At 43.6% G+C, this 17,524-nt stretch overlaps 1 protein-coding gene across 3 annotated transcripts in view; it reads left to right on the top strand.

The window, feature by feature from the left end:
- Positions 1 to 17,524, top strand: part of CHRNA7 (cholinergic receptor nicotinic alpha 7 subunit) — a 144,836-nt gene that overhangs the window by 109,386 nt on the left and 17,926 nt on the right. For 2 of the 3 annotated variants that reach the window (XM_023195662.2, XM_023195661.3), the window contains exon 5: positions 15,765 to 15,844. The exons of the other annotated variant lie outside the window; for it this stretch is intronic. In XM_023195662.2, the coding sequence (XP_023051430.1) occupies positions 15,765 to 15,844 (80 nt within the window). The remainder of the gene's footprint in view (positions 1 to 15,764; positions 15,845 to 17,524) is intronic. 3 annotated transcript variants of the gene reach the window in all.

Genomic DNA, 17,524 nt, shown 5'->3' on the forward strand with positions numbered 1-17,524 from the left:
TGGTTTGGTTTGGTTTGGTTTGGTTTGGTTTGGTTTGGTTTGGTTTGAGACAGCGTATCACTCTGTCACCCAGGCTAGAGTGCAGTGATGGTGATCTGGGCTCACTGCAACCTCCGCCTCCCTGGTTCAAGCAATTCTCCCACCTCAGCCTCCTGAGTATCTGGGATTACAGGTGTGCGCCACCACGCCCAGCTAATTTTTGTATTTTTAGTAGAGACAGGATTTCGTCATGTTGGCCAGGCTGGTCTGGAACTCCTGACCTCAGGTGATCCACCTGCCTCGGCCTCCCAAAGTGCTGGGATTACAGGCGTGAGCCTCTGCACCAGGCCTAATCTGTTTTGCTGTCTCCATTGCTTTACTTTTCCTAGAATAGAATATAATTGGAATCTTACAGTCTGTAGCCTTTTCAGATTGGCTTATTTCATTTGGTAATATGCGTTGAAGGTTCCTCCAAGTTTTTTCATGGCTTGATAGCCCATTTTTTTTTAGCACTGAGTAATAATCCATTGGATACAGCACAGTTAGTTTATCCATTTCACCTACGGAAGGTTGCTTCCAAGTGTTAGCAATTATGAATAAAGCTGCTATCAACATATGTGTGTAGGTTTCTGTGTGAACACAGGTTTTCTTCTCCTTCAGGTAAACACCAGGGAAGGCAGTTGTTGGATCACATGGAAAGAGTATACTTTGTTTTGTAGGAAACTGCCAAACCGTCTTCCAAAGTGACTGCACCATGTTTCATGCCCACCAGCATTGTGTGAGAGTTCCTGTTGTTCTGCAGCCTTGCCAGTATTTGCTGATGTTAGTGTTCTGGATTTGGGTCATTCTAATAGATGTGTAGTGGTATCTCAGTTTTTTTTTAAATTAGTATTTCACCGATGATGATGATGTGGAACATATTTACGTGTGCTTATTTGCCATCTGTATATTGTCTTTGCTCAGGTGTCTGTTAAGGTCTTTGGCCCTTTTTTTTTTTTTTTTTTTTGAGATGGAGTCTCTCTGTGTCACCCAGGCTGGAGTGCAATGGCGCAATCACAGCTTACTGCAACCTTAGCCTCCCATGTTCAAGCGATTCTCCTGCCTTAGCCTCCCTAGTAGCTGGATTTACAGGCATGTGCTCCCAAGCCTGGCTTTTTTTTTTTTTTTTTTTTTTTTGTATTTTTGGTAGAGATGGGGTTTCACATGTTGGTCAGGCTGGTCTCGAACTCCTGACGTCATGATCCACCCGCCCCTGCCTCCCATAGTGCTGGAATTAACAGGCATGAGCCACCACGCCTGGCTTTGGCCCATTTTTTAATTGGATTGTTTGTTTTCTTATTGCTGAGTTTTTAGAGTTCTTTGTATATTTTGGATTACAGTTCATTATTAGATGTCTTTTGCAAATATTTTCTCCCAATCAGTAGCTCATCTTTTCATTCTTTTGATCAATATGTTTTTAAAAAGAAATTCAAAAAGGTGGGTTTACAGGCAAGTTCCACCCAGCATAAAATATCATTATGAACATAAATATATATCTTTTTTTATTATTAGCCTTTTAAGTTCTAGGGTACATGTGCACAATATGCAGGTTTGTTACATAGGTATACATGTGCCATGTTGGCTTGCTGCACCCATTAGCTTGCCATTTACATTAGGTATTTCTTCTAATGCTATCCTGCCCCCAGCCCCCCACCCCCCAACAGACCCCAGTGTGTGATGTTCCCCACTCTGTGTCCATGTGTTCTCATTGTTCATTTCCCACCTATGAATGAGAACATGTGGTGTTTGGTTTTCTGTCCTTGTAATAGTTTGCTGAGAATGATGGTTTCCAGCTTCATCCATGTCCCTACAAACGATGTGAACTCATCCTTTTTTATGGCTGCATAGCACTCCATGGTGTCTATGTGCCACATTTTCTTAATCCAGTCTGTCATTGATGGACATTTGGGTTGGTCCCAAGTCTTTGCTATTGTGAATAGTGCCGCAATAAATATACGTGTGCATGTGTCTTTATAGTAGCATGATTTATAATCCTTTGGGTATATACCTAGTGATGGGATCGCTGGGTCAAATGGTATTTCTAGTTCTAGATCCTTGAAAAATCACCATACTGTCTTCCACAATGGTTGAAGTAGTTTATAGTCCCACCAACAGTGTAAAAGTGTTCCTATTTCTCCACATCCTCTCCAGCATCTGTTGTTTCCTGACTTTTTAATGGTTGCCATTCTAACTGGTGTGAGAGAGATGGTATCTCATTGTGGTTTGGATTTGCATTTCTCTGATGTCCAGTGATGATGAGCATTTTTTCATGTGTCTGTTGGCTACATAAATGTCTTCTTTTGAGAAATGTCTCTTCATATCCTTTGCCCACTTTTTGATGTGGGTTTTTTTTTCTTGTAAATTTGTTTAAGTTCTTTGTAGATTCTGGATATTGGCCCTTTGTCAGATGGATAGATTGCAAAAATTTTCTCCCATTCTGTAGGTTGCCTGTTCACTCTGATGATAGTTTCTTTTGCTATGCAGAAGCTCTTTAGTTTAATTAAATCCCATTTGTCAATTTTGGCTTTTTTTGCCATTTGCTTTTGGTGTTTTAGTCATGAAGTCTTTGCCCATGTCTATGTCCTCAACAGTATTGCCTAGGTTTTCTTCTAGTGTTTTTATGTCTTAAGTCTTTAATCCATCTTGAGTTGATTTTTATATAAGGTGTAAGGAAGGTATCCATTTTCAGCTTTCTACATATGGCTAGCCAGTTTTCCCAGCACCATTTATTAAATAGGAAATCCTTTCCCATTTCTTGTTTTTGTCCGGTTTGTCAGAGATCAGATGGTTGTACATGGCTGGTGTTATTTCTGAGGCCTCTGTTCTCTTCCATGGGTCTATGTATCTGTTGTGGAACCCCTACCATGCTGTTTTGGTTACTGTAGCCTTGTAGTGTAGTTTGAAGTCAGGTAGTGTAATGCCTCCAGCTTTGTTTAGGATTGTCTTGGCAATGCGGGCTCTTTTTTGTTTCCATATGAAGTTTAAAGTAGTTTTTTTCCAGTTCTGTGAAGAACGTCATTGGTAACTTGATGGGGATGGCACTGAATCTATAAATTACCTTGAGCAGTGTGACCATTTTCACGATACTGATTCTTCCTATCCATGAGCATGGAATATTCTTCCATTTGTTTGTGTCCTCTTTTATTTCATTGAGCACTGGTTTGTAGTTCTCCTTGAAGAGGTCCTTCACATCCCTTGTAAGTTGGATTCCTAGGTATTTTTTTATCTTTGTAGCAATTGTGGATGGGAGTTCACTCATGATTTGGCTCTCTGTTGTCTGTTATTGGTGTATAGGAATGCTTGTGATTTTTGCACATTGATTTTGTATCCTGAGACTTTGCTGAAGTTGCTTATCAGCTTAAGGAGATTTTGGGCTGAGATGATGGGGTTTTCTAAATATATAATCATGTTATCTCCTAACAGAGACAATTTGACTTCCTCTTTTCCTATTTGAATACCCTTTGTTTCTTTCTCTTGCCTGATTGCCCTGGCCAGAACTTCCAACACTATGTTGAATAGGAGTGGTGAGAGAGGGCATCCCTGTCTTGTGCCAGTTTTCAAAGGACATGATTCCAGTTTTTGCCCATTCAGTGTGATATTGGCTTTGGGTTTGTCATAAATAGCTCTTATTATTTTGAGATACGTTCCATCAATACCTAGTTTATTGAGAGGTTTTAGCACGAAGGGCTGTTGAATTTTGTCAAAGGCATTTTCTGCATCTGTTGAGATAATCATGTGGTTTTTGTCGTTGGTTCTGTTTATATGCCGGATTACGTTTATTGATTTGCGAATGTTGAACCAGCCTTGCATCCCAGGGATGAAGCCCACTTGATCATGGTGGATAAGCTTTTTGATGTGCTGCTGGATTCGGTTTGCCAGTATTTTATTGAGGATTTCCACATCGATGTTCATCAGGGATATTGGTCTAAAATTCTTTTTTTTTGTTGTGTCTCTGCCAGGCTTTGGTATCAGGATGATGCTGGCCTAATAAAATGAGTTAGAGAGGATTTCCTCTTTTTCTATTGATTGGAATATTTTCAGAAAGAATGGTACCGGCTCCTCTTTGTACCTCTGGCAGAATTAGGCTGTGAATTTGTCTGGTCCTGGACTTTTTTGGGTTGGTAGGCTATTAATTACTGCCTCAATTTCAGAACCTGTTGTTAGTCTATTCAGAGATTTAACTTCTTCCTGGTTTAGTCTTGGAAGGGTGTATGAGTCCAGGAATTTATTCATTTCTTCTAGATTTTCTAGTTTATTTGCATAGAAGTGTTTATAGTATTCTCTGACAGTATTTTGTATTTCTGTGGGATCAGTGTTGATATCCCCTTTATCATTTTTTATTGCGTCTATTTGATTTTTCTCTCTTCTCTTCTGTATTAGTCTTGCTAGCGGTCTATCAATTTTGTTGATCTTTTCAAAAAAATCAGCTCATAGATTCATTGATTTTTTTGAAGGGTTTTTTGTGTCTCTATCTCCTTCAGTTCTGCTCTGATATTAGTTATTTCTTGCCTTCAGCTAGCTTTTGAATGTGTTTGCTCTTGCTTCTCTAGTTCTTTTAATTGTGATATTAGGGTGTCGATTTTAGATCTTTCTTGCTTTCTCTTGTGGGCATTTAGTGCTATAAATTTCCCTCTACACACTGCTTTAAAATGTGTCCCAGAGATTCTGGTATGTTGTGACTTTGTTCTTATTGGTGTCAAAGAACATCTTTATTTCTGCCTTCATTTCGTTATTTACCCAGTACTCATTCAGGAGCCCATTGTTCAGTTGCCATGTAGTTGTGCAGTTTTGAGTGAGTTTCTTTTCTTTAGACGGAGTCTCACTCCATCACCCAGGCTGGAGTGCAGTAGTGTGATCTCGGCTCACTGCAAGCTCTGCCTCCTAGATTCATTCTGGATTCATGTCATTCTCCTGCCTCAGCCTCCGGAGTAGCTGGGACTACAGGCGCCCACCACCACGCCCGGCTAATTTTTTGTATTTTTAGTGGAGATGGGGTTTCACCGTGTTAGCCAGGCTGGTCTCAATCTCCTGACCTTGTGATCAGCCTGCCTCGACCTCCCAAAGTGCTGGGATTACAGGCTTGAGCCACCAAGCCCAGCCTTGAGTGAGTTTCTTCATCCCGAGTTCTAATTTGATTGCACTGTGGTCTAACAGACAGTTTGTTATGATTTCTGTTCTTTTATATTTGCTGAGGAGCGTTTTACTTCCAATTATGTGGTCAGTTTTAAAATAAGTGCAGTGTGGTGCTGAGAAGAATGTATATTCTGTTGATTTGGGGTGGAGAGTTTTGTAGATGCATATTAGGTTCACTTGGTGCAGAGCTGAGTTCAAATCCTGTGTATTCTTATTAACCTTCTGTCTCGTTGATCTAATATTGACAGTGGGGTGTTAAAGTCTCCCATTACTATTGTGTGGGAGTCTTAAGTCTCTTTGTAGGTCTCTAAGGACTTGCTTTATGAATCTGGGTGCTCCTGTATTGGGTGCATATATATTTAGGATAGTTAGTTCTTGTTGAATTGATCCCTTTACCATTATATAATGGCCTTCTTTGTCTCTTTTGATCTTTGTCGGTTTAAAGTCTGTTTTATCAGAGACTAGGATTACAACCCCTGCTTTTTTTTTGCTTTCCATTTTCTTGGTAGATCTTCCTCCATGCCTTTATTTTGAGCCTATGTATGTCTCTGCATGTGAGATGGGTCTCCTGAATATAGCACACTGATGGGTCTTGACTTGTTATCCAATATTCCAGTCTGTGTCTTTTAATTGGAGGGAGCATTTAGCCCATTTGCGTTTAAGGTTAATATTGTTATGTGTGAATTTGATCCTGTCATTATGATGTTAGCTGGTTATTTTGCATGTTAATTGATGCAGTTTCTTCATAGCATCAATGGTCTTTACCATTTGGCCTGTTTTTATAGTGGTTGGTACCAGTTGTTCCTTTCCATGTTTAGTGCTTCCTTCAGGAGCTTTTGTAAGGCAGGCCTGGTGGTGACAAAATCTCTAAGCATTTGCTTGTCTATAAAGGATTTTATTTCTCCTTCACTTATGAAGCTTAGTTTGGCTGGATATGAAATTCTGCATTGAAAATTCTGTAAGAATGTTGAATATTGGCCCCCACCCTCTTCTGGCTTATAGGATTTCTGCCAAGAGATCTGATGGGCTTACCTTTGTGCGTAATCTGACTTTTCTCTCTGGCTGACATTAACATTTTTTCCCTTCATTTCAACCTTGGTGAATCTGACCATTATGTGTCTTGGGGTTGCTCTTCTCGAGGAGTATCGTTGTGGTGTTCTCTGTATTTCCTGAATTTGAATGTTGACCTGCCTTGCTAGATTGGGGAAGTTCTCCTGGGTAAAATCCTGAAGGGTGTTTTCCAACTTGGTTCCATTCTCCCTATCACTTTCAAGTACACCAATCAAACATAGATTTGGCCTTTTCACATAGTCCCGTGTTTCTTGGAGGCTTTGTTCATTTCATTTTACTCTTTTTTCTCTCATCTTGCCTTCTCACTTTATTTCATTAATTTGATCTTCAAACACTGATATCCTTTCTTCCACTTGATCAAATCAGCTATTGAAGCTTGTGCATGTGTCATGAAGATCTCATGCTGTAGTTTTCAGCTCCATCAGGTCATTTCAGGTCTTCTCTACACTGTTCTAATTTAGCCATTCATCTAACCTTTTTTCAAGGTTTTTAGCTTCCTTGTGATGGGTTCAAATATACTCCTTTAGCTCAGATAAGCTTGTTATTACTGACCTTCTGAAGCCTACTTCTGTCAACTCGTCAAAGTCATTCTCCATCCAGTTTTGTTCCATTGCTGGTGAGGAGCTACAATCCTTTGGAGGAGAAGAGGAGCTCTGGTTTTTGGAATTTTCGGCTTTTCTGCTCTGGTTTCTCCTCATCTTTGTGGTTTTATCTACCTTTGGTCTTTGATGTTGGTGACCTACAGATGGGGTTTTGGTGTAGATGTCCCTTTTGTTGATGTTGGTGCTATTCCTTTCTGTTTGTTAGTTTTCCTTTTAAGAGTAAGGCCCCTTAGCTCCAGGTCTGTTGGAGTTTGCTGGAGGTCCACTCCAGACCCTGCTTGCCTGGGTATCACCAGCAGAGACTGCAGAACGGCAAATATTGCTGCCTGATCCTTCCTCTTGAAGCTTCGTCCAAGAGGGGCACCTGCCTGTATGAGGTGTCTGTTGGCCCCTACTGGGAGATGTCTCCCAGTCAGGCTATACAGGGTTCAGGGACCCACTTGAGGAGCCAGTCTGTCCATTCTCAGAGCTCAAATGCCATGCTGGGAGAACCACAGCTCTCTTCAGAGCTGTCAGACAGAGACATTTAAGTCTGCAGAAGTTGTCTGCTGCCTTTTGTTCAGCCATGCCCTGCCCACGGCGGTGGAGTCCATAGAGGCAGTAGGCCTTGCTGAGCTGCAGTGGGCTCCACCCAGTTCGAGCTTCCCAGCCGCTTTGTTTACCTAATCAAGCCTCAGCAGTGGCAGACACCTCTCCCTCCCACCAGGCTGTAGCCTTGCAGATTGATCACAGACTGCTGCGCTAGCAGTGAGCAAGGCTCTGTGGATGTGGGACCCACCGGGCCAGGCACGGGAGGGAATCTCCTGGTCTGCTGGTTGCTAAGACTGTCAAAAAGTGCAGTATCTGGGTGGGAGTGTACTGTTTTTCCAGGTACAGTCTGTCACAGCTTCCCTTAGCTAGGAAAGGGAAATCCCCTGACCCCTTGCTCTTCCTGGGTGAGGTGACGCCCCACCCTGCTTTGGCTCGCCCTCTGTGGGCTGCACCCACTGTCCAACCAGTCCCCGTGAGATGAACCAGGTACCTCAGTTGGAAATGCAGAAATCACCCGTCTTCTGCATCAATCTCACTGGGAGCTGCAGACCGGAGCTCTTCCTATTCAGCTGTCTTGGTAGCAACCCCTATCTAGAAGTCTTAACTGAAATATCAGCATACCAAAATCTAGCAATAGTTTAAAAATAAATCCTAACAAGTGTAGGCTTCTATTAGGAGTGGACACTTTGTTTAACTTTCAAAAAGTCCATTAATATAATTCATTCTATTAAAAGAATGAGGCAGAAAAAAATAAATGATCATTCTGATAAGTTGGAGAAAAATCAGTTGATGTTATTTAAAACCCATTTGTAATTGGAAGAAGTTTCCCCTAACTTGACATCAGGTCGCAATGCTGAAACAGAAGTTTCTAAATGTAGAATAAAATAAGCATATCAGTGTCATCACTCTTTAAAAATATCTTAGTGACTATATGAATTTCAATAGTAATACCAGTAAAATAATAAAATATGAATAAGAAAGGAATAAACGTGTATCATCATTTATAGGCCATATCATGTCTTTTTACATAGAAAATCCCTAGAGACTGTCTAGAAAAAATATATCTGATACAAAACAAGATCTATCGAAGTACCAAATGTGTTTCTATCTTCCTACAATAGACAGTTAGAAAATGTAATTTCACAAATTTTATTTTCAATATCTGCAGGTGTTAACAAGTACCAAAAAATAAATTTAAGAAAGAACAACATAAATGTTGAGTTGTATCACATTTATGCCTGGGAAAACTCAATACCATAAAGATGCCAGATTTTTCCAAAATAAATTGAATGTGATTAATGTGATTCTAACTAAATTTAATGTGATTCCAACTAAAGTCTCAGCAGGGACTTCATGAGACTGTACAAGTACATTTAAAATTTACAGTGATGAGCAAGGGGTCAGTAATGAGCAAGAATAGTAAAGTAAGACAAGTTTAAAGAAAAAGAACCAAGTTGAGGGACTTTCTATGACAAATGCAACACTTTCATAATGCTGTAAGGATTAAGATGATGTTTTGCCAGGTCAGGGATAGACATGTAACCCAAGGAACAAAACTAGGGAGTCCATAAATTGGATATCTGCTGTGTTAATCTTATCCCATGTTATTTATAGCATTGTTGTAATCCATCTTTTGCCATATCTGGTTGTTATAATATCCCATGTTACATTGAATTTAATATGCAAACTAGTAGGTAAAGAAAAGATTCCTGAGTGGGAGCTAAACATTGGGTACTCGTGACATAAAGATGGCAACAACAGACACTGGAGACTACCATGGGAGGGAAGGAGAAAGGGGCCAGGATTGAAAAACTATTGGATACTCTGCTCACTGCCTGGGTAATGGAATCAATTATACCCTTAACCTCAGCATCACATGTGATATACCCATGTGACAAACCTGTACATGTACATCCTGAATCTAAAATAAAAATCAAAATATGAAAAGGTAGCACGTGCCTGCAGTCCCAGCTACCAGGAGACTGAGCAGGAGGATGGCTTGAGCCCAAGAGTTTGAGGCTCCAGTGAGCCATGATCGCACCCCTGCACTCCAGCCTGGGCGACAGAGCACGACCCTGTCTCAAAATAAATAAATAAACAAATACAAATAACATAAACAAGTAAATATTTTCTTTTTAATTAAAGGAAATATTTTTGAATGCATTTTTCTGGAAGCCTCCTTCTGGTACCTCAGAATTCTGCTTCCTGGAATCTCTGGCAGGTAGAAATGACCATAAAAGTTGGATTCTACTCAAGACTTTTTTGGTCATGGACTATGACGGGCCACATTGCTGGTTACAGACCCTCAACATTTTAGAATAAAATATAGAACTAAATCAAAAGATTTAGGACAGAGTGTGTCTCTCCCTCTGTCTTCTATGCAGAAAATTCACCCATTCTCAACAGCCGTGCTTTCCCTCTGCAATCTGGGTATTGCTTCTGTCAGTGGTGTCTTCACATGGAATTGGGGAATTGGCAACTTTTTCCCCTTTCTTGAGAGATTTAAAGTAAATGACACCTTAGATCAGATAGATGAGCATCATCCTTCATCCTCCCTTCCTTTTTGAGTAGATTTAATCTTCATCTCTCCTGCCCTGCTCTCTCTCTCAGTCTTTCAAGGTTGCTGAGAACTCAGAGGGAATAGGATTGATTTCACACAAGACCTTACTATTTAGGGTCATCCTGAACCCATACATAGCATTTTCTTTGCAGCAGGACAGACTGCCTGGATTTCTTCTTACTCTTGTTATTTTATTATTCTTCATCTTTGCCTGAATGCAGAGGCTCATTCTGGTGAACACATGCCCTATTGGGAGTTGGTCTTGCTGGGCTTCTTTGATGGCTGGGCCCTTGGCTTTTTCTCTCAAGGTTCCTTCTCTGTGAAGGCACAGTCACTCCCTTCTTTTCCAGCTTAGGGTTGAGGCCTCCCATGCCCAGCAGTAGAGGTCAATGCTACAGAGTTGACTGAGGCAGGAGACTGAGCCTAGGATCAGAGGGCTCTTGTTTCAGGGCCAGCAGCTCTGCAGAGATGAGACCAGGCACCAGTGTGTGAGGACTCCAGGGCATGTGGAGGAAGGAAAGGTGTGATCTCAGACCCACAGGGTTCACCTGTGCCCCATGGGCTCCCCCTGCCTATACTGCCATTGATGTCTGAAAGCACAGCTTGGAATCCCATAAGGATTAGGCTCCTGAGTCCCGCCTGGAGGGCTAAGCAGTGGTTTGCTCCAAGCCCTCTTTCAGCTTCACTGCTTAGGGCAACATGGTGCAAGCAAACACCATGATCCTGGAGCCTCCTTCGATCTGGTTTATCTCCAAGTGCGTGATCCCACCATGCCCTCCGCCAGGCGCCTGTCCACATCCGTTCCCATCTTTGGGAGCTCTGCCTATCCTTTAGATCCTATGCAGACACCTCTCCTCCTCCTACCCCCACGAAGGACATGTAGCTTGCATCCTACATGTTTGAGTTAAATTTACCCCAGTCGTCCCCTCCATGGTGGGGGTAGGGCTCAGAGCTCTCCTCACAGCAAGAGTGAGCCCCAGTCATTGCTGGCTGTGGGAGGACAAAGGCAGCCAGATAAAGGCAGCTCCTGCAAGGACAGAGAGGCCACAGGCCGGCATCCTTACAAATCGCGGATGTACCGTGTCTTCCAGTAGTCGAAAAAAAGAATATATTTGACCATTTTCAGACTATTTAATACAGAACAGTTTAAATATACACAGAAGAGGAGCAAGGAGACGAATGAAACCCTGCAGCCCCACCCCTCTTTCCACGGTTATGGATGTTTGCCAGCACAGGGCTGCCCTGCACCAGTGATGGGGTCACTGTTGGCTGGCATCCACCAGGCACCCCCGGGGAAGCTGTGCCAGTGTTGTGGCCACTGAGGTCCTTGTAGGGGTTCTGGCCACTCACATTTCTGAGGTTCTTCATTTCCCACCTCAGATCGCTGTTTTCGAACTCAATTTTCAGCAATAGGGACCTTCTTCAAACCCATCTTATCTCCACCCCTAATGTTCAGAACAGAGAAAGTAGTATTAGCACAAATCCATTACAAGAGTTTACTTTTGTACTGTGCACTTATAAAATCAGTTTGCCCAGGGGAAAGAAGCGTAAAACCACCATCATGGGTATTAAGATTTGGATTTTGATAACATTTATGTGTTAGAATTTCATGTAGCTCAATATTCTGTTTGGATGAACAACATTCAGAAATCACTGAGTCACAAATCACTGAGTCACAGGTAAGCTGTTGCTAATAGCAACAGTTTTTTTAATCTTGTTTTTACCTATTTGCCTTGTGATCTCGAGAGTCTCAGTTACATTGATCCAAAAGCTTGAAAGAAAGGCTTGTAGGAACTTTTTTTTTTTTTCAGAGTTGAATCACTGATCTAACAGTTGCTCAGTCTTGATTATAAATATGAAAATCAGACAGGAAGAAACCTAAGCTTAAAATAAGCAAAACTTTGTTCCTCATAACATGCATCAAACCACACTATTCTTAACTTTTAATGTATTTTTATTTCAAAAGTATTTATTTATGTTTTTATTTTATTTTATTAGAGACAGGGTCTCACTCTGTCTCCTAGGCTGGAGTGCAGAGATGCAGACTTAGCTCTCTGCAGCCTCAAACTCCTGGGCTCAACTAATCTTCCTGCCTCAGCCTCCTGAGTAGCTGAAACTATAAGCTCATGTCACTGCACTGATTAATTTTGTTTATGTTTTGTTTTTGTAGAGATGGGGTCTTGCTTTGTTGCCCAGGCTGGTCCCAAACTCCTGGCTTCAAATGATCCTCCCCTCTGGGCCTTACAAAGTGCTAATATTATAGGCATGGACCACTGTGCCCAGCCTGTAGACCATGCTTCCTGTTTTGCTGCTACCGAGGGTGATTGATGGGGGAACGCATCCCACGTCTGCTACGGCTTAGATGCCATGTAATTGGAAGCACAGACTTTAATTTTTTAAAAGAGCCATGCAAAGCTGAAATCTCATTTGGTGACTCCTTTATAAGAGATTCAAATGCGTGCACATTCATGGCCAGAGAGGCTTTAGTTTAACTTCCATGCAAAAAGGAGTTAAACAGGACACATAAATTAACACAATGGTAGTCTCTTCTAAGAGTTAAAATTTTGTTAATAGTCATTTGAATGTGTGACTTTTATTACCATTTTCAAATGCAAAGGCACTAAAATATTGGAGGTGAATATTTTCAGAAACCTTGAGGCGCCTCTGTAGGATCTCAGGGCTCCAGAGAATCTAGCTTGAAGATCGTGATACAATCCAGAGTGAGGTTGTGCAGGTCCACATTTTCAGCTATTTTGTGCCCAATCACTGTTTATAATGTGACTCATTAAGAGTCAGATACAGACAATGGTCGAGCAAAGAATATTTACATCTTGATCCTACCTCCTCCTGTCTCTTTCCCTGTGTGTGTTTGGAAGTAAGAGGGGGATGTGTCCTTTCGTGACAGCTTGGCTCCTGCCTTCTCTCTGTCCCTCCCTCTTTTCTCTCACTCTCCCCAGTTCCCTAATTCTCCCCCTTTCTTCCTTCCCTTAAACTTCATCACGTTTTTCTTGTTTCATATTCAAATCATGGCTTCCTTTTATAGTTATTAATCTTTTCCTAGAGTTTCCAATTGCCTTTTTTCTTATTACAAGAATTTTTTAAACTGTGTCCTCAATCAAGTCCATGATGTTTTTCAGCTCATTATATCTCCTCTGTCTTGCTCTGAACCCATTTGATTCTGTCCTCACTACCTTAACATCTTGCCACGATTTGGACCCACCTTTTTCTAGGTCTCCTGCTCAAGTCATCCTCTAAATCTCTTTTATTGATCTCCAGGTTTAGTCTAAAAGTGTATTGCTTCTTTCTCAGTTTTCACTCTCATTGTTCCAAAGCTGACCAAGGAAATATATGTTGGGAACAAGTCTTCAAGGCCTTAGTGTTCTTGGAAACCCCTGTTTCTGCCTTCATGCTTGGTGGTTTTCCTGCTGTGAGAAGTGTCTTCGTGTTATTTCTTGAGTAATTTTCTCCCTCCCACTCTCCCTGATGGAGCTTCTGTGAGTGAGGCGAGTTCCCGCCTTGTCCTCTATGCCGTCTTCTTTCTATGTTACATTTGATCTCTGTGATTTCTATCATCCAAACCTGCCACCCACTCGTAAAAAGTTATTTCATAAATCATACCTTTAATTTCCATTTTTCTGTTTTTCTAATGGCTATATCCTCTTGAATTTTGTGAGGACGTTACTTTTTTAAGAAGTGATTTTTCCTTCTTTTCATTGACTCATTCTTCTTGGATCTTTTTTGGTGTGTATCCTCCATGTGTGTCGCATGCTGAAGCCTGTCCTCCGGTGTCTGTGATTCTGAGTGTCCCCTTGGGGGAATCTCAGACATGGGAGAGGCTACCTGAAGCTCCGTAGTCATGGGCAGCTCCTGCAGGGGCCATGGTGGCCAAAATGAGGGGAACTTTACTCTGGGGTGCTGATACTTTGACCGGCTGCCTGTGTGTGTGTGTGTGTGTTTGTGTGTGTGTGTGTGTGTGTGTTTGAGGTGGTTTATTTTTCTTTACCAGTAGGGCTGTGTTTTAAGGGTACCCAGGGTTGATTTTAATCAGGCATGGTGAGACATTCAGACACAGAAGTGACCGTCCTGAAGGAAAACAGTTTTACTCACAGTTCCTTAGAAGCAGAAGCACAGGCTAGGCGCGGTGGCTCATGCCTGTAATCCCAGCACTTTGGGAGGCTAAGGGGAGTGGGGGGGGCGGTGGATCACGAGGCCAGGAGTTCGAGACCAGCCTAACCAACATGGTGAAACCTTGTCTCTACTGAAAGTACAAAAATTAGCCGGGAGTGGTGGCACGCACCTGTGATCCCAGCTACTCAGGAGGCCGAGGCAGGAGAACTGCTTGAACCCGGGAGGCAGAGGTTGCCGTGAGGCGAGATCGCACCACTGCACCGCAGCCTGAGCAACAGAGCAAGACTCCATCTCAAAAAGAAAAAAAGGAAGCACAACACAGCACATGCAGGGACACAGGGGAGGCACGGGAAACCTGAGCAAGGGCCTTCCTTCATTGTGGCTTCTGCAGGAAGGAAGGGAGGAGCAGGGCACGCAGGCTTAGGCTTAGGATTGGCTCCTTAGAATGATTGCAGTAGGCCCTGGGGCATAGGGACTCTTCCTGGTTGGGTGTTACCTGGTCCTGCAGTGATGAGAGCAGGACTGGTGTCAACCCCAGTGCAACAGCCTGATAAAGGATGTGTTTGGGTGGGTGTATGGATTCTAGGTTGATTGATTTGTGTGTGAAAGGCCGGAGTTGTTTACTATCTGTCTAGGAGGCCTCCAGAGTCAGCAAAGCCCCAGATGTCAACACATCAGAATCCAGAAAATATAAGAAGACAAGGCTAGTACAGGCAGTTGGTGTAATTGCTGTTGCTGCTATGTGTGTGTGTCCTTTATCCCAATTGTTAACTCCTGGCTGCAGGAGGCTGGAACAGGGGACGGAGAGGCGCAGAGGTGCATCCATCTAAAACTCGCACTTCTATTATCTTCCCCCACTCTCCTTCTTTTCATCACTAACTGGAGCTGGAAGCCCTGTAGGGTTGTGGTGTCCAGCTCCCTCCTGCAACTGCAGTTCAGTCATTCAAGATACATATGTGGGCCGGGCGCGGTAGCTCACACCTGTAATCCCAGCACTTTGGGAAGCCAAGGCGGGCAGATCACAAGGTCAGGAGATCGAGACCATCCTGGCTAACACGGTGAAACCACATCTCTACTAAAAATACAAAAAATTAGCTGGGCGTGGCGGTGTGCACCTGTAGTCCCAGCTACTCGGGAGGCTGAGGCAGGAGGATGGCATGAACCCAGGAGGCGGAGCTTGCAGTGAGCTGAGATCGTGCCACTGCACTCCAGCCTGGGTGACCCAGTTAGACTCTATCTCAAAAAAAAAAAAAAGATATGTATGTGAAGCATGAACCAAGTGTGGGCCCCCTTCAAGAGGCTGGAACTAGAGCTTTGGACACAGCGAATGAAAACCCTGCCCCATGAGGCTCACAGGGTGGCAGCGTGCCTCACCCACCCTCTGTTTTTCTAGATGTCATGAAAATGTCACATCTGCCGATGTTCTCCAAAGTTGTTTACAGGTTTCATTTTGGTTAAGAGCTTGATTTTATATACATTGTGAAAAAAATTACGGTTCAGTGTGAAAATTGAAATGGGGGTAGACACTGGCCCCTTTCAAGCTGTGCTCCAGGAAGACCTCCCAGCCCAGTCCCAGTGGTGCTCTTAGGCAGGGTGTGGTTGTGAGGACAGACAGGGGCCCCTCTCAAGGACTCTGCTGCACCAGCGAAGACAGAACCCAGGGCTTCGGGAAATCCACAGCCTGGTGGCACTGGCTCATGCAGTCCTTTTCCTGTTTCTAGTGCTGATGAGCGCTTTGACGCCACATTCCACACCAACGTGTTGGTGAATTCTTCTGGGCATTGCCAGTACCTGCCTCCAGGTAAGCTGCACTTTCTTTGTCCTCTTCCAGTTAGAAGATTGAAGCGAGTTTGGGTGTCTGGCCGGTGTCCCCCGTGTGGGGGACCAGATCTCTGCTTCGCCTCTGCTCACTCCCACCACTTCCTTTCTCTTTTCTGTGCTTCTATGTGCTTTCTACCCCCCAGAAGTCCATCCTCCTCTTTTGTCTCCATCAAGCCATCTTTGCCAATATGTCCTTATTTTCTGCCATGTGTGCCTTAAAGCCAATGTACAAGTACAGCAAGTCTCCTTTGCTAGGCAGCAGCCACCTCACCTTCCAGCCTGCAAGCCACCTCTCCAGGCTCTGCTTCCCCGTTCCAGCTCGCCATTGTCCTTCCCGCGGGACTCACTGTCTTGGCAGGTGCAGCACTCCAGCTGCTGGGGGTGAGATGTGACAGTTCCGGGAGCCTGAGTGTGTGCACTGAAGAGCACATGCAGGTTACAGGCAAGGTCTGGTGGTTTCAAGGGAGAGCTCTCTAGCGACTGACTTCTTCCCAGCAGTCTCTCCTCTCCCTCTACCTCCAAGGCCAAGTGACCCCTGGATTGGTTCTTTCTCACCAGCTCATTTTTTCAGTCCGATTCACAGGGCAAGGGAAATAGGTTTATGGCCTGGAGGTGCATGCAGAGTGCACGCTAGCATATTGAGATGAAAGCTGGGGTTTTTGATCTTTTAGAAGGTTTTTAATGTGTTTATTCCAGGGTGATCTCCCACACTGCAACTGTTTAACTTTCTGTTCAGAGGCAACCTGCAATTACCTCCACACCTAACTACCACTCACACATATGACTCACCCACACACACACACCATTCCCACACACACCACTTACAACCACTTACAGCCACTCACACACCACTCACCCCTCACACACCACTCACCCCTCACACACCTCAGTACTCACATCATTCACACGACTCATACACCACTCATACATGCCACTCACACACACCATCCACACACACTACTCATAATCACACACTCCACAAACACCCCACACACACTACCTACACATTAACACACACCACTCACACCACACACACACCACTCACATGCCACCCCCACACACTACTCACACAAATACCACTCACGCACACCACCCACACACTACTCACACCACTCACACCGTTCACACACACTACTCACATATATGCCACTCACACACACCACTCACACTAACACCACACACAGACCACCCAATCACACCACTCATAAACACACCATTCACACATATATGCCACTAACACATGCCACTCACACACAAACACCACACACATACCACTCACACTACTCACACACCAGTTACACACACCACATACCACCCACACACACACCACTCACACAAATACACCACCCACACACACCACTCCCCACTCCACACATACCACTCTCACAAACCACTCACACCAACACACACACCCTCATACACACCACTCACACACCAGACACCAACACACACACCACTCACACCAACACACATACCACTGACACACACCACTCACCCTCATTCACACTCACACACCACTCACACACCAGACACCAACACACACACCTCACACACCACTTACACACCACACATACCACTCACACACGACTCACAACCCTCACACACACACCACTTACATGCAGACACCACTCACACATGCACATTCAAACCAGATACACTA

Source organism: Piliocolobus tephrosceles, chromosome 6 (genome assembly GCF_002776525.5).
Source record: "Piliocolobus tephrosceles isolate RC106 chromosome 6, ASM277652v3, whole genome shotgun sequence".
Taxonomy (NCBI): Eukaryota; Metazoa; Chordata; class Mammalia; order Primates; family Cercopithecidae; genus Piliocolobus; species Piliocolobus tephrosceles.